Raw genomic sequence first — 22628 nt, 5'->3', positions numbered from 1 at the left:
TTCTGTGGAGTCTGCGAGGTTAAGCAGTTTTCTATCTGATGGGTATTTGCTGTTATTTCCTGACTGTTGCTGCACCCGTTGCTGCCCTCTTTTCACTTCTACTTGTATTCATCACTTATTGGTGGAAAGGGATTGGTTGAACCTATAAAGGGAGGCAGCTCATTCCAGAGTATGTTCCTTCAAGTTGTTTTAAACCAAGACACAAATTCTTTTTGTTTTGGGACCCTAAGTAACATAATGACAGTTTATCTATTACACACCTGCTATGATGGGCAAACTGAGACAGTGCTGGGCCCTACAAATACAGCAGAACAGGAACTCATACATTTTTTCAAGTCAGCATTTTTTGTCTGTCTTCCTGTTCTGGCTCCAAGCATGGGGTTTGTGTTCCAGCACTTCAGAGGACACAAAATCTCTGACAGGAAGAAACTTACATTAAATCTCGTTGCCAACTAGAAATGATACTACAACACAAAAAGAATTCTGATAGATACAACACAAACAGAATTCTGATAAGTACAGCATTCATCCCTTTGCTTTTCTCTATGCAGCGCACTATGATACACTTGGCCAAATACATGAAAACGAAGTGAAGTATATATTTAACTAGTAACTTCTTGAGAAGCAGAGATGTCTGAAAACTGAAATGCCTCATCAGCACTTAGATTTTACCACCCAAATATTTTGTGAACATTTTTCTAATGGATTAAAGTGTTGCCATGAATGTAACAAAACATCCTGGGAGGTTGTTTTAAACCAGAGACCAGATATTTCTGTTCCTGTTTTGAAGAGTGTGCAGCATCTACCAAATGGACCTAGAAAACTTTTTTTAGGAAATATTTGGGGCAAAATCAGAATGCATCATATGTGTCTCCAAATCAGTAATGCTCTTGCAAAGCTGCTGGTGATTTTTATACACACATTCCTTGCTCTCCTTAGAATGACTTACATAAATATACATTTATGTTGAAAGTGTACTTATACCTTTAAAAACAGATGAGTTGGCCAATCAAGCACCTTTGCAATACTTCAGGTGCTGGATAAAGAGTTGCAGTGCCATTATATGCCCTTGAGCTACTAGATGAGTTACTGATTAAATGATTTAAAATGCTGTTCTAGTTTACAATTTATTCAGATCTTTGGTACAGTTCAGTTTTAGAATTTTAGTCAGCAGAGTTCAGTTTTAGAATTTTAGTCAATCTATCATTTACCTGACTCCAGAAAAACACATCTGGCAAAAAATTTTGTGGCTTTGGAAAATTAAAAATGTCCCAGTATGACAGCCTGATTACATCCATATTACATTCACCCAAAGCTCTAGGAGAAAAGGCACAGTTACCTACTTGAGGTGCACACAGCTTCTAGCCTAATATGAAGCTATATGTACTGTCTCATCAATGTCACTCCCATGTCTTCTCTGCAGTGCTCAATGAAAGTTAGAAAGCTATTTGCCCACTTTAAGCCAAAAAATTTGAAAATTAAACATTAAAATGACAAACATTTGTATGATGGCCTCCTTGACCAACCACAAAACCTCTTCTAAGCAACAAGACCATTTCAAGGTTTCCTCATAATTTAGAAAGATGTTATTAGACTAAGACAACCTACTAATGCCCCTGGGAAAAAGTTAATGCTGACATAATTTTTTATGGCTGGCCCTTCCTCACTGGAAGAGTAATCTGTTGTTAAGATCATGCGTTTTACAAAGTTGTCTTTCTTGAAACATTTTCCTTGGCATTTTACCAGAAGTTTGCAAAGATTTTACTCCCTTTCACAGAAAGAAGACCCCTTAATAGAGAAATAAATAAAAAAGGGAAGCAGATACAGTATAGAAATTATCATAAAATAGAATTTATTGGCGAATCATTGTTTCTTTTAATGGCTATTTTACAATTAATATGAAGTTCAATATGTCAAGAGCTCTAAGGTAATGTCATGATGACATTTCAATCTGGTGGTACTCAAGCTGAATGGGTTTTCACACTAACTTGTAACAATCAGTTATCTGTACTGTATCAGTGATGGTGAGCAAGTCTGACAGTTACTAGCTCATGAAAAACTTGCCCACAAACAATTTTTCATTTCATTAATCAGGTGAAGTAAAACCAACTTTATTACCCAATTTTATTGAAACAACCGAAAACAACTGTATCTCATAACTTAATAGTAGCTGTGAATGCAACATTTCCGTCTTTGACAATGTTTAAGATATCTTTCAAGCACTTTTTTCAGGATAGCATACTTATACTTCTAGCTTTTCAACCATTTGTAGTACACTGTAGCAATCTGTGATCTTTGATGACACTGTCTGTGGTATAAAAGTTGGTATTAGTCTGACTCAGCAGCAGTGCATCAAACAACGGTCTCAGAACCAAGAGAAAAAGGGCTTTCTGTTGCTTTAAAATAAAGCGTCAAAAGTAGGGAACACCAAATGAAGACAATTCTTTTAAATAAACACTCTCCTCTTCTGAGCTGGTGTACACACAATGACAGATGCTGAAAGGAACCCCTTGGGAACATCTACTTGTGTGCTCAGAGCAGGCTCAGCTACAGCAGGTTACCTAAAGCTGTGTTCAGCTGAATTCTGATTATGTGTAAAGATGAGAACTACACAGTCAGTCCCAATGTTTGATCTGCCTCACAAAGAAAAAAAAAAGAAAAACCAACAAACAAAAAACCCCACAAACAAGCAAATAAAAAAACCAACCAAACCAAAACAAACAAACAAAAAAACACCTCAAAAAACCCTGTTCGCTTTCTAATTTCAGATTACGTTTTCTGGTTTTTAGTGTGTCATCATAGGCTCTTGCCCTCTCAGAAGGCAATACAGGGAAATGTTCAGCTCTCTTCACTACCTCCCTCAGATATTCATACATAATAGTTAATATCCTGCCAAACCTCAAAGTTTTTCTTCCCCAGGATGAACAGTCCCAGCTCTCTCAGCATCTCTTCCTATGCTGGATGCTCCAGTCTTTCAGTTGTAGCTGTGGCCCTGCACTGGACTTCCTTCTGTACATCCCTACCTTCCTCATGCAAAAGCCCAGAGTTAGATTCAGCATTTCACACACATCTGGACTCAGAGCAGAGAGGAGAGGTAGGATCACTTCCCATGATCTGCTGGCAAACCTCTGCCTATCAGGCCTAGAATGGTCTCGTTTGCCTTTGGCGTAAGGATGCAATGCTGGTTCATGTGCAGCCTGTTGCAGCAGGGTCCCCAACTCCTTTTCTGCAAAGTTTTCAACCAATCAGCCTCCTACTTACATACTATTTTCCTTATTTGTGACTTTAAGATATTAACAATGCCTACAGAGTAGTGAGAAAAATTAGGACCTGTAGGACCTGGCATATTCCATATGAGCAGTACCTTGTTGTCCAATGTCACCCAGTTAAAGGAGCCCAAAAATAAACATGTAATATTTTTCCCCAGTAAAAAAAAAAAAAATCTTGAAAAGGAAAGTAAGCTTAGAATCAATTAATAAGAGTATCTAACTGAACATACACTAGAATCCTTTGGTGCCAGAAGTGGACAGTTAAGAGAGGGGAGTTATGGAGTTGTGAATGTAAAAGCAAAACATGTCCTAAATAGACCCCACCTTTAGAAGGTAATCACATATTTTACATATATGAAGTTGTTTTGAAAGCTGATTTGCCAAGGTTTGCAGAACTGAAAACGACAGCTTACTGTCAAATACATCTCTTTAAAAAAAACCAAACCAGGAATGACACCATGAAGCTTACAAAATGCTCTTTTCTTTTTCCCTAAAATACAGGCATTGTCTTTTCAATGAATGCTGAATCAACTTTGTTTATCAGGAGACAATTGCATCTGTAACATTAAACAACAGCCCATTGTCAATTTGACCAAAATGATGGTATAAGGATAAGACAATCAGGATGTCAAATGTTTTCCTCATCATTGCAATAGCTCAGAGTTGCTTTTGGTCACTAACAAGTTTGCTGCCATAATACGATCTGCACCACAGGCTAAGCTATTTAAATTCCTTCACATATACAACTCCTCTGAAAAAATATTAGTATAAAACATAAATCAGCACAAAATGGCAATAATTAACCATGCATAAATGATGCAAGAGACCAGAATCTCTACTCACCAGTGCAATCCAGCACAGCTGCACATACTGAAGCCAAAACACTATTAGTCAGGTCTTTTGTTCTGCTTCAACAAAATACAGAAACAAAAGCAGCAAAACTACTATGACACCTTTTCTGTCTTTTTCAATTACAGGGTGCCACAATATCCCCTGGCACAATCAGATAGTTCTTGTGGTGACAGTTGATCATTTGCCTGCAAGGGGCAGGCAACCAAACTGCAGCCAATATATATCACTTAATATTGCACTTCTACACTCTTTATTTCTGAATTCCTGAAGGTGAATCTCAAAACAAGCTCCATTCATTACAAAGAAAGCACTTAAACATTCAATGGCACGGACTTCCATTGGAGATAGTGGCCAGTGGCTACCTCCTTACTAAGGTAGTAAGAAAAGGAAATCAAACTATGTATTAAATATGATGTTAATAAAGCTGAGTTATACACCTGTATCCAAAAGCATTGAACTAGGATGAAAATCCTTAAGTCTAATGCTGCTGTTTCTGAATATACTCTGTATTTCAGAACTCACTGTAACATCCTTGAACAAAAAATCACACAGAAATCTAGTGCCTTGTGAACAAATTTCTTTCTACTCAATTAACTCAAAGTGCACAAGACAATAATTCATTTTAATTTCAAAGAAGGAGATACTAGAATTTGTTACAGAAAAAAAAGTTTACAAGCAGCTTTGCAGCAGAAAGCCTGTGTCCTGAATGGCAAATTGTAGTAAGGTGAGGCATGGGGATAGAAGGGTGATCCAGAACAGTAGCTGCTGATAAAGAAATGTGCTGGCAATTTCGAACAATAAGTTATTGCTTTTGATGTCAGATTTCCTTGAATAAATGGGGAGTTGCTAAGTATTTTGATACTGCAAGCAACTGCTGCTATTACTTTGAATAAAAAGAAAAAACTGCAAGTTTGTGGAATATTGTTTACTGTTAATCAACACATCTTAACCAAAGTCTTCACAATACTCAAAACTACATTTAAGTACACAATAGTCTCAATCACAAAAACAAGCACAACAATTAAATTATGTAAGGCCTTAAAAGCACAGTGTGTATTGTAGGAATATTATTTTGTTCAAAATTAGGCCACATATAATGAAGTTTATTTTTCATAGTTTTATTCATGTAAAATGCATTCAAGGGAAAGGCAACTTAAGTTTATTTTATAATGAGTTAATAGAAAAATGTCAATATTCTCTTCTTGTCACTCCTCCCACCCCACAGAGGCCCAATTAGTAAAATTTCCATACAATACTCAAAAACAATAAGCTTTTACACTAAACATCCAAAATTAGCCTGATCAGACAACTGCTATGTTGCAAACTCTTTATTACAATGTTGGATAAGCTTCAAGGTTCTTCTTAATGACACGTTGTGGCTCTAGAAAATCAGTGTTTAAAACTACATGGTTCAAGAAGTCTTCTAGGTTTTAAGTCTGGTTTCAAAGAGGTATTTTGTGGCCTCAGTAGCAATCATGTGAATGATACCTGCATTACAACAATGATAATTTGTAGAATTACTCTGGCAAGATTAGGACTCCTGAGAACATGAGTGGGTACATTTTATTATCCTGAAAGCTAATAGGCAATACGAGTACAAAATAACTAAAGGAAAACTAAGCACAAAAGAAATAAAAAATATGGGAAAAGATCTATTTTTCCCCTCTCTCCCTGTAACAGGGCAAGAGTAATTTCCAGTGACTGTTTATTCTCATTACATACATTAGTATTTGCTCAAATTTCATGGCTATTACATTTTTACAGAACAACAGTTCAGAAGTCAGTTTTTTAATTACACCTGTGCAACAGAGTAAGTCACAGTACACTTTGAGATGTTTAAAAAATATTTATAAACTTGGTTTTGATATGCTAAAGCACTTGGCAACACTTTTACAGCATTTGGTTTTATATAATTAAATTTTCTTACAGTACTCCTTGTGATTTTTTTCTTTGCATCTAAGAAGAAAAAACCTCACACAAAGAAATACGAACTGCCAGTCTGACTGCATGATCATGTAATTCCAGTTTATAATGTTGACATTAAAACCTTCATTAATTATGTTGACAAATCATTACCTGTAGATTTAATGAAGGCAACCAAGATGATTTGAAAACACAACATTCAGGTTTTAAGTTATATATTTATCAAAGTGTGCAGTTCTGCAGTGAAATGAAAAAAAACATGTAAATACACAATGAAAGTTACAAGTTCACCAGCTCCTGTGACACAAAATGTTTCAATCTTTCAAGGTACTGTCCATAGAGTTCCACATCATTATGGCCTGCTCCTTCTACCCACAGTGGTTCTACAGGTCTCTGGCAACGCTCAAATAATGCCAGGCCATGTGAAAAGTCAATTACTTCATCTTCAGTTCCATGGATTATTAAGACAGGAGATGTTATTTTAGAAATTTTGTCAATGCTGTAAAGAAAAAGATTATATCTATGAAAACAATGGCATAGTTCTGAAATACAACAAAAATTTCCTTCAGTTAAGATTTACTTAGTTTTTTAGTCTTATAGAAACATATTGCAAATGACTTTGCTCACAGTTTCCCAGACTAACAATTTACTGGACAGAACTACTTGTTAAAACTAGGGATTTACATGTTATATACAGGAAAATGAATTACTTTACAGCTATCCACTAAAATGATTAGAAATGCAAAGCGCCTAGAAGGTTTACAAAGTTTTGTAAACTTCTTCAAATCAAATGCTCCTCTTCAATGTTATTCAGTGATTTTTCTCCAATTCTTTTATTATATTTTTGAAAAGAATTTCAGATAATATGCCAGACTACTTGTTTCTCTAGTTGAGAACTTCTGTTATAGAGAAAATGCATGCTGAGAAAAAAAATATCCTACAACTTACTTTGGGAATGCATCAAAGCAGTAAGTCTTCTTTGTATCAGGAAAAGCTACTCGCATTCCTGAGGTCAGTGGAGAATGAAGAATTACAGCAGCACTTTCATATCTAGCAGCAAGATCCACAGATGGTACCGTTCCTATACTCTGGCCATATATAATCACATTTTCAGGGCGAATTCCATACCTAGAAAATTAGAAATGTTTAAAAAGTGGCATATAAAGTGAAACAGACGCAACCTACAGAGCAAGGCAAAAAAAGCATTTCTGAAGATGAAAATTTTCACAATGCTATCAACTATGAAACAGGAGCTGGTAGAAGAACAAGCAACTTTGTTTATGACATTCCTGACTAAAACACACAATTATTTATTTACTCTCTATTTGCAGTAATTTTTTCGCTATGCCTGAATGATATTGGAATAATGATTTAAATTTTTAAATACAGATTTGTGAATGCAGTGTGGCTTGTTAAAGTCTTTACTTTTAACTCCAGTGGACCTACAACAGAAAACTGATTAGAGCCTTAACAGATCTTTGGTTATCATCACATAAAGCATAATCAAGCCTGCAAAAATTTGGTCAGCTTTACTCTTCTGCTATCTGATAAAACCTGCAAGCTGGTACATTGCTTATAAATTTAGAGAGACTTAAAGCTTGCCCATACTGACAATGAGCAGTATAATGATATTGATCATTCCACATAATAGCCAAGAAGCTTGTTCTTATCAAACTAATCCACAAGCAAGACAGCCCAGCAGGGAATACAGAATCGAAATCAAAGCCTTCCTCCTAGTAAGATGCAATTAACAGGGGCAAACAAAAGAAACATCTAGTTAACACTCATACAAGTAATTTTAATATATTTTTCAGCATTAGTGTGAATGCAAAAAGCAATTGCTGCCCAAGTTACACAGGAAAAGCCTCTGAAGAGAACGATAATGTGGCCAAGAACAGTGCCTGCAAAAAAAGTGAGCTGATCCACTGCCCTGTACCCCTAACCAGGGACTCTTAGCACAGGTCAGACTGCAGCAGTGTATCTAAACTTGGGAAAGGAAGTACCTTGAATAGGAAGGGATACCACATTGCACTCAAGAAAACCCCATACACAAAAAACCCCAAAACCAACAACTACCCTTCCCAAAATCCCACAAAATACACCAAAAAATCAAACTCCTCCCAATAATTTCTAAAAAAAGTCCAAAGCCCCCAAATTAAACCAAAAAACCCAAACCCAAACCATTGTTCTCATGCATTATTAAAAACTTGTTCAACTTTTTAAGTAAGAGCAGCCTAGCCTAACATCACTGTGGAACAGCAGGAGGTAGGTTTGACACTTGCCACTTTAAAAGGAATGAAAATCAAGTATAGGAAAGAGCACCTGTTACCTTGTCTACAATAAAGGCATGCATATTTTCTGTAAACATTATATAACAACAACACACATAGCCACAAAGAAGTTATCAAATGTCTCTATTTTGCATATCTCCAGTAAAGTCAGGGGAGCAGAAGTATGGAAGAAATTCACAAGTATCTTATAAACACGAGTAAATAACTGTATGGGTAACCAAACACTAAAATCAGTAAAGTTTAGGAGACTAAAGATCAGGAACATTAGGAAAAAAAAGTGTTTCACGTGTATCAAGACATTCAAATTACCAACCAACAAAACAGCTCCCTCCAAATCCACAAGTACTTCTTAATACGCCAGAAAAAATGTTTTCTAAGTTGCATTAATATATAATAAACAATTAATAAAAAAATATGCATCTAGGGAAATTTCAAGGTTGTAGTATTACCTACATGTTATCAGCAGCAGAACTCATTAGGCATGCCATTAACTTGCTAAATTTGGTATAAAACCCACTATTCACATCTAAAATTATCAATTTAATATTTGTCTGTTTATTTAATTTCAGTTCTGATAAAGTGAAATGTAAAAGGTTTCAAAGTATTAGCACAGAGGCAGACTCTGCCTGACACAGGAATCTTGCTACATCATGACTACTAAATCACTATCAGTGTTTCCTAGAAAGAGTTTTTAGTCATAATCAGATCATGATCAAATTAAGACTTCTAAAACTCTAAGTCTTCATCATCAGTCTGGAACTACTAACAGCCCCTTCACAACAATTCTCAAAGAAAAAGCAATTTCAAGTGTTAACAAGATTTTCTGAAAATTCCAACACACATAAATAAAATAAATTAAAGCTTTGAAACAAAAGACAAATCTAAGGTCATCATTATTTCTGCATCTCTTCTGAAACACCCAAGAACATAGGTGTTATCCTTTTACAATTCATCTCTCAATTCACATCACATTTGTCCCTTATGAAAGTACAGGACAGCCTTCCCTCCTTCCAACATAATCTGAACAAAACTTGCATTAATATGTTGCATCACTAGTATGGCATGTAGTTTGCACAGCACATTATGATAAAACAGTATTCAAATAATAAACCTTGCCAATTACCACACTTGGGTTTCCTTGAATGTTGAGTTTTACAAGATACAGGCCATTACACAGGATTTCAAAGCACAACTTAAAAACTCTATTTCAGAACATATATTCTCCTCTTTCTCACTATTCTTTCCCCTATTTTTTGATCAAATTCCTTCAGCCTCAAGATAGATAAATGACGGCTACAACAAATAAGCCAAGAAAAGCATTTACAATATCTGGATTAAAGTAATTCTTACTCCATCACAGTCAAATAGTTTGCGTCACAGTGCCCACCAGAAAATACATGCTTTGCAATCAGTAAACTAAAGAAGTCAATAACCCAAAGTGGTAGTTCAAAGTACACTTCTGAGTATTATGGCTTGAGTAGTATGGAAACCTATATAATCAAACCCTCCCTCCCAAATAAAAAACTCCAAGCATCTTGGATTACATCTGCTCATTCCAGTCTTCCCTTTTCTCTTGGAAAGGTTTAGTGGGCTGATCCTGGCTAGGTGCCAGGCACCCACCAAAGCAGCTCTTTCTCTCATTCTGCTTCACAGCTGGACAGGGAGAGAAAATTTAATGATGAGATCATGGGCTGAGGTAAGGACTAGGAGAGATGGTTCATCAAATGTCATCTCTAGATGTAGAGATATTAATTGAACTTATTACTAACGAAGTCAGAGCAGGAATAATGAGATGTAAAACACACCCTAAAAACACCTTTTCCCCACCCTCCCTCCTTCCCAACTCTCCCTCTCCCCCAGCAGCACAGGGACACAGGGAATGGGAGTTAGGCTCAGTTCATCCCATGTTGTTTCTCTCACTGTTCAGGGTGAGGAGTCCTTCCCCAGCTCACCACAGCATCCCCCTCATAGGAAGCCGGTTCTCCACCAACTTCTCTGTTGTCTGATGTCTGTCCCACAGGCAACAGGCCCCCTCAAACTGCTGCAGGGTGGGTCCCTCTTCCATGGGGTCACAACCTCCCTTGGCCCATGCACCCCTGGGGTGCAGTCCCTCAGGGACAGGCTGCTCCAGCGTGCGCTCCTCTCTCCACAGGTCTCCCATGGGGTCACAGCCTCCCTTCAGGCATCCCCTGCTCTGGTGTGGGGCTCCTCTGGTGCCTGGAGCACCTCCTGCCCGTCCTTCCCACTGACCCTGGTGTCTGCAGTGCTGTTCCCATCACATGTTCTCCTTTCACTCTTCTCTGGCTGTGATTACAACTGTGCAAGGATTTCTTTTTCCCCTCTTAAATATGCTATCCCAGAGGCACTACCATAACTTCTAATCGGCCCAGCCTTGGCCAGCGGCACCGCCATCTTTGGAGTCAACAGAGATTGGCTCTGCCAGAAATGGAGGAAGCCTCTGGCAGCTTCTCAGAGAAGGCATCCCTGTAGGCCCCTGCTACCAAAGCTTGGCCATGCAAACCCAATGTAATAGGCTTCTGAAATATTTAGAAAAAAGAAAGAGATGAACTGTCCCTCTGTTGCTATTTCTCAAAAATATCACTTTACAATCTACAACAGAAAAAATGTTGAAAAGGTAACTGTTTCTAAGTTTCCTACTCATAAAATTTACTTTTGACAGACTCATAGTCTGTTAAACTCCAAGAAGTTTTGTGTCAAATTATCAGATGACTATACCTGGTCTCCCAAAGGAGGAGTGTCAGATCAAGAGAAAAAGTCACAGTAACACTGTTCTCTTAATCAGTGCCTTGTAAGTACAGGCCATCCTGAGGAAGGGGAACAAGACATTTACAGAGCCATATGCTTCAACTGGTTCCTCTGGTTACAAGAGGTCAAAGACATGCTGTAAAGACTGTTGCTATCTTTGAAAGCTCATTATGTTGATAACAGGACTAATGTAAACACTGTTGTCAACTCAAGTAATCTTAGATAACCTGTGTCAGCACAGACAGACCTTCAGTGTGGGGGTGAAGGTAATGAAGGGTGTTTTTAGGTTTGGGGATTTTTTTTAAAGTCATAATCACCAAAAAGGACCTTGGAAGAAAACCTTAAAAGTAGCTATGCACAGATGTACCAGCATGCTGGTTTTGTCAAGAAAGCACTATTCTTCATGGACAAGGCATTCTGGGCAGAACCTGGTACAAAACTTGATATTTTCTGCAGTTTATAGGCTAACTGCAACATCTTTCTCTTTCCCAGAGCAGCTGAAATTTCAATTCCTTTCAACATCCAATTCATCCTTTATGCTCACACAGTTAAAGGTTACCTGCCTGGAAAGCAGATGGAATCTAAAGAGCGGTTTTGACACAGAACCTGTGTTCATGTAAGCTTCCTGACATCCTCACAAGAGTGTCTGAGCATTTACGAATTTCTGCCTCGTCACCACACTGAAGGCACAGGTTAATGTCACTACAAAGCTAAACTATAGCTGAACAGAAAGAACCACTTTCCTATTTGCAGCTTCAGCAATGCATTCCCCCTCATTAGGCTTTAACAGTTAATGAAAGGAACTAAATAAACCTTGTCTGGGAGTAGTGGAGCAATTGCTTTAGTGCTCCTTTGTGCTGCCTGTGTTCAGGGACAGGCAGGAAACAGCATGCCACTGCTGGGTGAGGAAGGAGCAAGCCAATAAGGAGTTGTAACTGTGCCAGACTGTTCCAGTGCCTGGAACCAGGGCCCAAGATAACACTAATGAAGCCAGTATTCTTTTCTGTGGCCCTATATATGCTGACCGGATGTAGATGGTCACTGTAAAAGAGACAATCCTGAACACTTTTGGCCTCATCTTTTCAGCTTCTGGTAGGAAAAGAACTGCTAAACAGTAATGAAATATTTTTTTTTCCCCTTGGTGATGAACTTCATGTGATTTAGCAGAAACTCTTTTCACCACTTCTTTGATATTTCTGTATTTGTAGCAAGACATTTCCTGCCCTTTACTAAACACTTATCTTACTGGTGGTCCACCTTTTCTCTACCCCTCCATTCTCTTTTTCTCTTCATGGAATCACAGAGCAGTTTAGGTTGGAATGTAGTATAGTCCACACCCTTGCCATAGAGAGGTAATATTAATATTTCACTGAATCAAGTTGCTCAAAGTTCTGTCTAACCCCTAAACACTTTAATTGGATGTACATCACTAACATTGGATATTAACCTTATTTTATATTTTCACTGGATATTTACCATATTATCATGATGCAATAAGAAAACTACAAAATGCATGTCTAGCTGTGACAATGTAGGTAGAGTTTTTTTGTTTCTTTGGGTTTTATCCTTCGTTTTTGGTTTTTAATTTCAGTTACCTTTAAGAAACAAATACTAGCAGAAATTACCATGCTGCAGTGTCAGGCTCTTAAAAATACCTGCCATTTTGTTCCAGATATACATAAGGGAGACAAAGTAATTTATATTTACTTCTGAACTACTGCTCTTAATCTAGAAGACTTGATTGCTTTACAATAATGAAATAAGTATTGATAAGATCAAGCTTAGAAGAGTACATTTTCCATAGTACCTCTTTAGGCTTACACTAGATGCTCTAGAGAAGCTAGGTTTGCAAAGCTATTGCAACACATACATTTAGAAACCTGACACAGCACTTGGGGCACATGGAACAAGGGGGAACATACTGAGGGAATTTTCAATGTACATTCAGAATCTTCTGTCATCATGGACATAACACATGAAATTACAGCTGCAAGTTGCAGAACACAAAGGGCATGAACCTCATCCACACCTGTAACTCTCAACATTTTAGGCCACATATAAAATTCAGGAGCACACAGCGCTTCCTCAAATGATGCAGGCATCCCCCTTCTTGTGCATACAGTATTTTACAAAGGAAGAAGAAAAAAGGAACTATGTTTTACGAGAGGCAAACCCATTGTCCACATTATATCAACAAACTGCACCTTCTTTGCCTCTCTCACAGTTTGGCCTTTCTAAACTTTAAAATGCTACCAATACATCAAGATTTGTCAAGATTTCTCTTCCACAATAATTGAGCTATTTTTCCCTATGAATTTAAAGATACCCTCAATTTCCCTCCAAATGTATAAAACTAGAGTACCTCAACTTCTAGCTGAACTCTCCCCCTTCTACTTCTGAATGAAAAAAACCAAAAAAAGTAGTTTATGAATTGTGAAATGAACAATTTTGGTCAACATCTGACGAGACAGTATTATTCCTATACTTGGCTGTTCAATTTATGGACATTCTGTCCACTTTGACACATTGTCTGATGGTGAGATTTACCCTTTAATTTTTCAATTATTATGCAGTCCATGATAAGCAACAATGAAAGGGCTGTTTCGCTTCTTACAGGTAAATCTGGTCATGAGGCAACCTGGCACATCTTCAGAGGTTTCTGAATGAGTGCCACTTGCCCTGCATTTGCCTGGGGCTGGTTAAACCTTTCCACCCTTGCTAGGGTGTCATCAAAGGCCTTCAGAGACCAGAACAGCAGAAAATAGGCGTATCCCAAAGTGACTCTTGGCATTTCAACACTTGGTAGTTATGACACCTGGAAAAAGAATCTCCTTACTTGCAGCTTTTATGCAGTCCCATGCACATGAATATGCAACAATGTACAACTTTTCCAAAATTGATGAAGGCAGTGAATCACACCACCTTCTCTCATGGCCATCATCCATATAGGATTACAATCACAGAATAGCTGGGGTAAGAGACCTTTAAATACCCTTTAATTCCACCTTCCCTGCCATGGGCAGGGATACTTTCCACTAGATCAATCTGCTGAAAGTTCCATTCAACAACAACTTGAACACTTCCTGGGATGGGGAAGTTGACCACAATTTCTCTGGACAAATGGTTCTTCTTGTGGCAACTTCTCTGGCAATTTGTTCCTGTGCTTTATCACCCTCACAGAAAAGAATTTATTTCTTATATCTAATCTCAATCTACCTTCTTTCACTTTAAAGCCATTAGCCTGTGTCCTATCAATTATGAACAATCTTATTTGTTTAGAGAAAATACACTTCATTGCTTAAGAATAGTGGTGAGAATTCAAATTGTAATCACATTTCTTTGCAGATTTTATATTCAGACATTCATTATGAGGAAGAAGAAACAATAATTACAAATTAGTTTATAAAACAGAGCCTGTAAACTGACATAAAGTATTATATTTCACCATCTAGTTCTCTTCCATTTTCTGTCACATTTAAATAGTTCAGACTGTCTTCCAAATTGCTCACAAACCACATTATGTTTTTGGTAAATGTTATAGCAAATCACCTACCAGCTACAAACCATGGTCAACAGTGCACCTGTTGCAGCTTTTGGCTTATGGAACAGCCATATCTCAACTTTCCATTGTAATAAAAATAAACACCAAAAGGTAATCCAACAACCTAGTATGCATGTTTTTGAATAGATGAAGCTGAAAACCTGTCTCCTGCAGTTGAATGATGTTTATGATAATAAGCTTTTTCCCTATTTAATACATGGATAACATATGCTTCTTTGAAATCATACTATAGTTGTAACGTAAAATGAGTGCAAGACTAAACGTGTATTTAAAGCACTGAAGAGGGGTAATCTGCTCATTAATACTACATTGATGAAGTTCTAAACTCACTGTGACAATAACCAGGATCCAGGATTTAAAGCCCACATGCCCTTACACTAAGTCAAATCCCTGATACTATAATTATTAAACAGGATGCTCAAGTTTCAATGACTGAGCTGCAACAACACATTTCAGGTTTTTATACATTTTTGATATGAAATACACAGTGTACTGGGATTTTCTGGTGGGCGGTTATTCTTATGATAGAATACTATTTTAAAAGTAGTATTTATCGTCTGGGTATTTGTAACCATGAGAAGACTATTGAGCTAAATGGAAAAAATTATAGTGAAAATTGCTCTCAAATTAGAGAAGCTGCACATATTTGGTGCAGGATTCTGTAGGATTCTCACTTATATCAGTGAATACATTCACAATCTTTCATTTTGCTATTTTATGTCCCACAAAACCAGAGGCTTAGAACACAGAAATCACTGAAATAACATCTTTCCATTCTTATTTTTTTCTTGTCCATTTTTATTCTGCTTGAGTTAACATCACTGCTTGAAATCCCTCTTTTTTTGTTCCCACCACAAGGTATTTACACAGATCTGTTACAAACTCTCCCACACATTATGTTTTGTGAAGCTAGCTTTCTATATAAAGCAAAAAGATGTTTTCTCTCTTTGGAAATGCTGTAGCTGCTAGTCAGAATGCTGAAACAAAGGTGATATCAACACCACACAGAAATAAGAGTCTCACCAAGTTCTCTTGTACCAGCTTTTACTCTGCCCCTCCCTACAGAAAAAGTAGGTGATGGAAATTATCTGAAGAAACAACCTGCATTTTCTCACAATAGTGGGTTAATCACTGGGGTATCAATTATTATAGACTTTTTCCAATTTTTTTAAATTTTGCAGCTGAGAAGATTCCAAACCATGACAATAAGGAAGATACTCTACTTGTTCAAGACTAGACCACAGCTTATTAAATTTAATTCCATTTCAATTTTTACAGTAGGTAAGTAATATATACTGATCCTGCTTAATACTGACAATGCCTTCAACATCAGGCACCACCAGTCAGCTTGGATATGAATCTGCTAATTCTAAATCACAGCACTGCTGTTTCAACTACCAATGCATGTGAAATAAAACCATTTGACAAGAATGCTGTAAAAGAAAAATGGCAACTAATGTCTTACCTTGTTCTAAGAGCCACCCAAGCAGCATCAATGTCAGCATAGAGATTCTTCTCCGTAGGCTTCCCAGAACTTGCGCCATATCCAGAATAATCATAGGAGAATATGTTGCAATTAATCCGTGAACCCAGTCCTATATAAAAGCTGCTCATCTGACCCAGGTCAACAGCATTTCCATGTGAGAAGAGCAAAGTGTACTTGGCGTTAGGTGAGCAACGCACGAACATACAGGCAATCCTGTTGCCTTTACATGTTCTAGTCATGAAGCACTCAATAGCATCTTTTTCCCTGGAAGAATATTGCCAGTCTGCTCGCTCTGAGAGATGCAAAGTCCAGCGACTGCCACTCTCATCACACATCAGTGTGTATGTGGGATCAGGAGGTAAGAATGCTAGCTTAGAGGCAATTTTCCCTGGGCATGGTGGACAACAAAACAGGCAACACAGTTCACTAAAGGAAAGATTATTCATCTTCTAGTCTGAAATGGGAAGAGAGAATAAGTATCAGTTTCCAGGTACAATCTGACATTAAAAAAATCCAACTTACAAAAAAAAGTGAACACAATATCTCTAGGAAATAATGCATAACTTCTGAACATTTAACACAACAAAGACTTAAATCCATATATATATATTTCTGTATAATATTCAATTTTATATTATTAGTTATTTCACAATGGGTATATTAGTAAAGGGGAGTGATAACTTTAAAGCACTACCAGATATCAGAAGTAAAACATCAGTACCTAGAGAAGGAACAAGCATTTGTTTTCGACTTTCTTTGGCGGAAATGAAGTTCCTCATCTTAAGACATTAAGAAAAACGTTCTTCCCACTGACAAATACATACGTGATAAAAGAACAATTAAAGTATGTTGCAGAGTTGCAGCATACTAAGGTTATGCAGATTTCTGCAGCTAAAAGTCACTACAGCATCTCCTAAATACAAAGAAAGTGTATTGCGATCCCGGGCTATGGGCTCCTGCAAGCACTATCAGAAATATGAAGGGTGCATGAAGGTCAAAACGTAGAAGACAAAACAAGATGATGCTTCTGGATTAGCAAACACTCTAGAGCTTTGGTACACAAAAATGTAGCCATAAACTTATCTTCACTCCTCATACTTGCCGACATAAATATTTTGAAAACCTTCAAAAAAGTTCTTAGCTGTATTACCCATAGGAATTGGGATTGTAAAAATGACACAATTAGCGGTTTTTTTTCCATGCTTCAAGAAACATCTCCCTAACTAAATCTTCTATCACAAATATTTGTTAAACCAGCATAATCTATAGCACCAATTCAAAGCATTAGTTTTAGAAGTGGTGAGGGGGAGGAAAAAAAAGATGAACACACCTATACCTAAAGCAAGACAGGTAAAGGTACAGTTGCCCTTAAAATAGACCTTGTGTTTCTCTTAATTTATACCAGTGAGAAGGGAGTGGGGGGAAATCTTTTGTTGAGGCAATACTTTTTCTCAGAGATAAGAAGAGCAATGAAATTTGACAAGTACTGTGCTGGAAACTAGCACACCAAAGATAACCATTTACTCTATTTTCCTTGAGTTAAGGCATCTGACATTTCATCTTAACTTAAACAACTTTTTCATACCAAATCTACCTACAAGTCCCAAGTTCATCTCCTGACAGTTCCCTGTGAACATGAACACTTACAATTTCACATACTGACTTTGAGTCAAGCTACAAAACAAGCAGATTTCAGTCGTATACAGTACCATGCTGCTCCAGAAGTATTTGGGTCATCCAACACTAAAATCTTACTGCTAACTGTGACACCAGCAATATTTAGCTATTTCAAATTTTGTCCTTAAATTTTTACAGAAGCATAGTTTTCATGTATAAATTTCTTTTTAAAGAAGCTTCAAGGACAGTGCTGCAAAAACACTTTAACATGTGTCACAGAACAACTATCTGTATTTTTGGATGCGTGAATGGTCTCTTCCTGGTGGTACAGTATGAAAGCATACTGCAAACAATGTTACATGGAGCATACTTTTACAGCAGCAAAACCAGGCACAGTGAGACAGTCTGACAAACATACAAGCATTCATGGAATATCACAAAAAAAAGAGGCTGCCGCAGCTAAGGTTTTTCACCCAGGTCTCTAGTTTTCTTCAAAACAGAGGGAAACCACAGAGGTTTAGACATGGGAGATCAACACTTCCAATTTAGAGGACATGGCGGGAAGTACTGATCAGCTCTCTTAAGAAGGTAGATAGGCTCTTAAAGAAGATGTTGGATAAAGGACCATATTCCTGATAGCTGAAGTAACAATAATATTGTGTTTCAGCACAATTAGTCACTCAAATATGGAATAACTCACCTCTGTCAGATGAGATAATGTGAACATTAAGTTTCAGTTATACCCACAAGTCAGGATAAATGGAAGGAGTCTATGGAGGAAGTCAAACTATTAGCAAAAGGTTTAGATTGTCTTATGCAAAGTAAAAATCCTACTGTTTTGTGGGGTGGTGGTGGTGTCTATTTGTTCCTTCCTCACTTCTTTTGTAATTATGAGCACCAAAGAAGCAACTTCTTTCACCTCTACTTAAGGAGTTTGTCTTCACAGTCCAGTCTCAACATGCTTTTTTTCCAAGTACTTATAACACAATACTCAAAATCACTTCTATTTCTATAGAAACTATTAAATGGATCTATTCTGAGTGAGTTTTCCCACCTGTACAGAAACGCTGAAGGTGAAGTTAGATATTATATTTTATTCTAAGGGGATGACTATTACTTTTTGGGAAAAATTTAAAAGAATTTGTACCTCCAAAAGTGAGACACAAATAGTTTGTTTTGCCCAGGAATAGCAGACTGCACTCTTACCAGCATGTAATGAGAACTACAGAATTTCTTATTTCTTCCAAATCCCCTTGTCAGAAAGAATTAGAACAGGAGTTTACATTATTTGAAAGTATAAACAGCCCAGAAACACTACAAATATGATCTCACTCATAAAATATTTGCTATTTACCCAAGTAATTTCAGAAGACTGGAAACTGGCCTGCAGGATTCACACACAGGGCAGTACAGCAGTAAACCACAGGGAATTAGCTGATGTGGTGGTAATGTCCCCCAAGATAGTGTAAATGTGCGAAAAATGGGTTGTCACCAGATATGGCAAATGACAAGCTGAAGACAGCAGATGAAGTATTATTCCTCCCCTGTGCTAGACTAATGCAGGCTTTATGTATTGATCTTTTAATCCAATGGAAAATATGCCTACTGAAACAAAAGATTCTGATTCATTCTCCAACTAAATCATGGCTAATAACAACTCTCTTCTTTAAAACAAACACATGCTACTTTCTTCATTCAGAAGACCTAAGACAACCAGCAGGTCACTAACTGAACCAATTTGATACAAAACACCTACTGAACTTCCACAGGAGAATAGCTCCAACTAAATACAAACAATGTTTCCATTATACTGGAACTGGTTTGTCTTTCACTGTGATGGATTGTACTCACATGAGAGTGTGAATAAGCTGGATGTGTGCTTTATCTGGATTCTTAGTGAAGCTGAGGCAAAAACAACTCTGACTAGATTAATTTAAGCATATGGTTCCACAAGTACAGATGAGTAACTTTAATGAGACTCATTTGACTAAGATATGCTGTGAATACCTAAGGTATAGTCTAACACCTTCTGAACATGTATGATGTAAATCTCTGTGCTCATTACAGCATAATCAGATGCTGAGAGCAACACACCCCAACAACACAACTATCTCACCTTCTACTTGACATTTCAGTAGTAATAAAAATGCCAGTGCTGTTCTGCAAACACAGTTGCTACAGCTGGTAAAATATACTGACAAAAAAAAGAATACGATAAAGAAATATACACCCCCTTTAAAATTATACTGCATTTTTAGTAAATAAGTATGAAAATTCTATAGAAGAAATTGCAAAAAACTTTTCTATTGCAGCAATAGAGGCTAAGAAATAAAACAGACCCAAACTATACTACTTATCCCTTCTGGGGATATCCCTTCTGGGATAGCTTTTAAAAAGAAAGCAAGAGCATTTTATCAATTTTATCTCTTTAACTCTCTTATGAATAAAGATTTAACATATAAAACTGCAAATGTAAAATTGCCCACAGGCAGTGATTTCAATTCATTCTGTGGCAATTAGACTTTTCATAAAGGCTGACAGAAGTGGGAAAATGTCTATTTAATCTTAAAGAACACCTCAAGTATTTACCTTGTGCTTCCTAGGATAACACAAACGTAATTTTTTCACATGAGAATTTATTCCTGTCCTCCTATCTCTCTGTACATAATAACAAGACAGTGGAACCTATTATTCACATCTTTGAATACTTCGCTATGTATTAGTCTCAAAACCAGCCCAACCTTGCAAACACTTATTTAGAAATCTTATATTTACATTAAATAGAAATTATTCTAATTGTTTATTTAAATTAAATTGCCGACTTCATGGGAACTATTCACAAGAACAAAGTCAAACTCATAAATATAGCTGCTGGTTTGGAACTTTAAGTGTTGTTCAAACCATAACGGGCAAGATATTCAAATTGTTGGGGGCTTTTTTTATTTGTCTGGTTTTTTTGTTTGGTGGTTTGTTTTGGTTTGGTTTTTTTTTTTTTTTGTATATGTGTGTATTTTGGTTGAGGGTTTGTTGTTTGATTAGGGTTTTTTTTCATCTTTATTGTTCATTATCTACTGCTGAAAGAAGAAATTCTAAAGCATTTTTCCTCACACTTCCATCGAGCACAATGCAATAAGAACTTGAGTTCAAGCTACTACTGAAGTACTGACATTTATTTCAACACCTGTGTAATATTAGAAATGGAACAGAATGATATGAACATCCTTTAACTAGTCCAACAGTTAAAGCAACAAAATGTTCAGAGAAAAAGAAATCATTAGTGTCTGATTCAGTACCACATAAAAGGATTAAGAGAATATTAAGAAAGAATACGCAGTAAGTCCAGAAAACAACACAAAGTATATTCAATTATGAAAAAGCTATATTAAGAAATACTGTGAAGTAAGTGTTTAAGATAGTTTTCAAAGGACAAAGTAGGCTACATGAAAACAGAGAAGCCTGATCAAACCAAAACTTTACTTTGGTTAATTTGATTCTAAACAAATAAACACTCCTTCTAGTCTTACAAATTCTATCTATTTTAACACATATCATTTATTTATCCTCTGCTGGTTACTTTGCGTATATCAAAACCCAAGGCTACAGCTGAAAAAAGAAAGGGAATCCAGGAAACATTAACTGAAAAATCCAGACCTTCTTTATCACCCGAAGAACAAACGAAACCTCTAAAGGCTCCAGATAGACAACTGCGGGATTAAGCCGATTACATAATGCCTTGCATGCTCTAAGCAAGCCTCTGCCCCCGGAGCTGCCCTGCTGAAGGCACCCGCCGGCGGCTGGCGCTGAAGACCCGCGGTGTCCCGGCCCGGTGTCCCGGCCCTCGGCCCGGTGTCCCGGCTCAGGCCGGCCCGGCCACCAGCACCGAGCTCCGCCCTCAACGCCGCTCTGCGCCCAGGTACTTCTACTCTGATTTCCGCAGCCATGAACTTTCCTAGTTAATTGCTGACCAAATACTTTAAATTTTTATATTAATAATACCTGAGAGCAATGTTGAGGCCAGCGTCACTACCACCCTCTACAGCAGAAGCTGAAGGAATAAATTTAACCAGGCTGGCGGGAACTAAATTAACTCCTCAGGTGTCCGAATCTGGAAAGGGCTCCGCCGAAGTCCTCAGCAGTGACTCAAAGGCACTGTTCGGAGCCCGAAAAGCCAGACTTCAACACGCGTGTCACAAGTCAGGGCACCCGTTTCCAACAACGGAGTCCAGGGCAAGACCACGGAGACGGGAGCACCCGGACAGATCCCCACAGCACCCGGGCACCCCGAGGCAGGCGACACCCCCAGAGACCCCCGAGCCCAGCGACACAGGGACGCGGGCAGGAGGCAGGCGGGGTCGGCAGCTCCCCGCCCGGTTCGTGCCGCAGACCGAAGCCGCGCCGCCCGCCTCTCCGAGGAAACGCCGGTGGCGGCCGCGGGCCCTTCCGCTCGCCCCAGGGGCCGCCACACGCCTGCGCCAGGCGGCGCGGACGGACCGCGGGTCCGAGCCGGGCAAGAGACACGGACGGAGCCGCGAGGGGGAAACAACTCGCCCTCACGCCGCGGCAGCGGGTCACCCGCACACCGTCCATCCCCCCAACGCCGGGGGAGGACAGTCCCTACCTGCACCTGGCGCTCCGCTCGGCGGCCCCGCTCTCTCCCGACTGCCGGGTCGGCGGGCCGTGGGGACACCGGCTGTGCTGAGTAACGGCGCGGCGGGAGGCGGCCGTCAGCGCCCCGGCCCCGGCCGGAGAACGCGCGGCCCTGGCAGCGCTGAGCCCGCCCCGCGCAGCCTCCGGAACGGCGCCCGCCTCCCCTCGTCCGCAGACTGCACCGGCGCGGGGGCGGCCGGGGCGGGGCCCCGCGG

General features: G+C 38.5%; 1 protein-coding gene across 1 annotated transcript; it reads right to left on the bottom strand.

Moving 5' to 3' along the window:
• Positions 1 to 4707: 4707 nt before the first annotated feature.
• Positions 4708 to 22533, bottom strand: ABHD17B (abhydrolase domain containing 17B, depalmitoylase). Its single transcript, XM_054283369.1, has 4 exons — positions 22385 to 22533; positions 16129 to 16603; positions 6993 to 7172; positions 4708 to 6543 (listed from the first exon to the last, which is right to left on the bottom strand). Exons 2-4 carry the CDS (start codon positions 16593 to 16595, stop codon positions 6324 to 6326), a joined length of 867 nt encoding a protein of 288 aa, XP_054139344.1. The 5' UTR covers positions 16596 to 16603; positions 22385 to 22533; the 3' UTR covers positions 4708 to 6323.
• Between the last annotated feature and the right edge of the window lie 95 nt (positions 22534 to 22628).

This window comes from Melozone crissalis, unplaced genomic scaffold (assembly GCF_028551555.1).
Source record: "Melozone crissalis strain CALT ecotype California unplaced genomic scaffold, PUWL_Pcris_2 ptg000036l_1, whole genome shotgun sequence".
NCBI lineage: Eukaryota > Metazoa > Chordata > Aves > Passeriformes > Passerellidae > Melozone > Melozone crissalis.
This window is presented reverse-complemented; position numbering and strand designations above follow the sequence as displayed.

Excerpts from the sequence above, each read along its gene's own strand:
- ABHD17B (XM_054283369.1), bottom strand. The coding sequence starts at position 16,595 with ATGAATAATCTTTCCTTTAGTGAACTGTGTTGCCTGTTTTGTTGTCCA. Across the intron at positions 7,173-16,128 it reads TGGGTGGCTCTTAGAACAAG|GTATGGAATTCGCCCTGAAA; the intron begins GTAAGACATTAG and ends CTAATTTTCTAG. Across the intron at positions 6,544-6,992 it reads TGCTTTGATGCATTCCCAAA|CATTGACAAAATTTCTAAAA; the intron begins GTAAGTTGTAGG and ends TTTTCTTTACAG.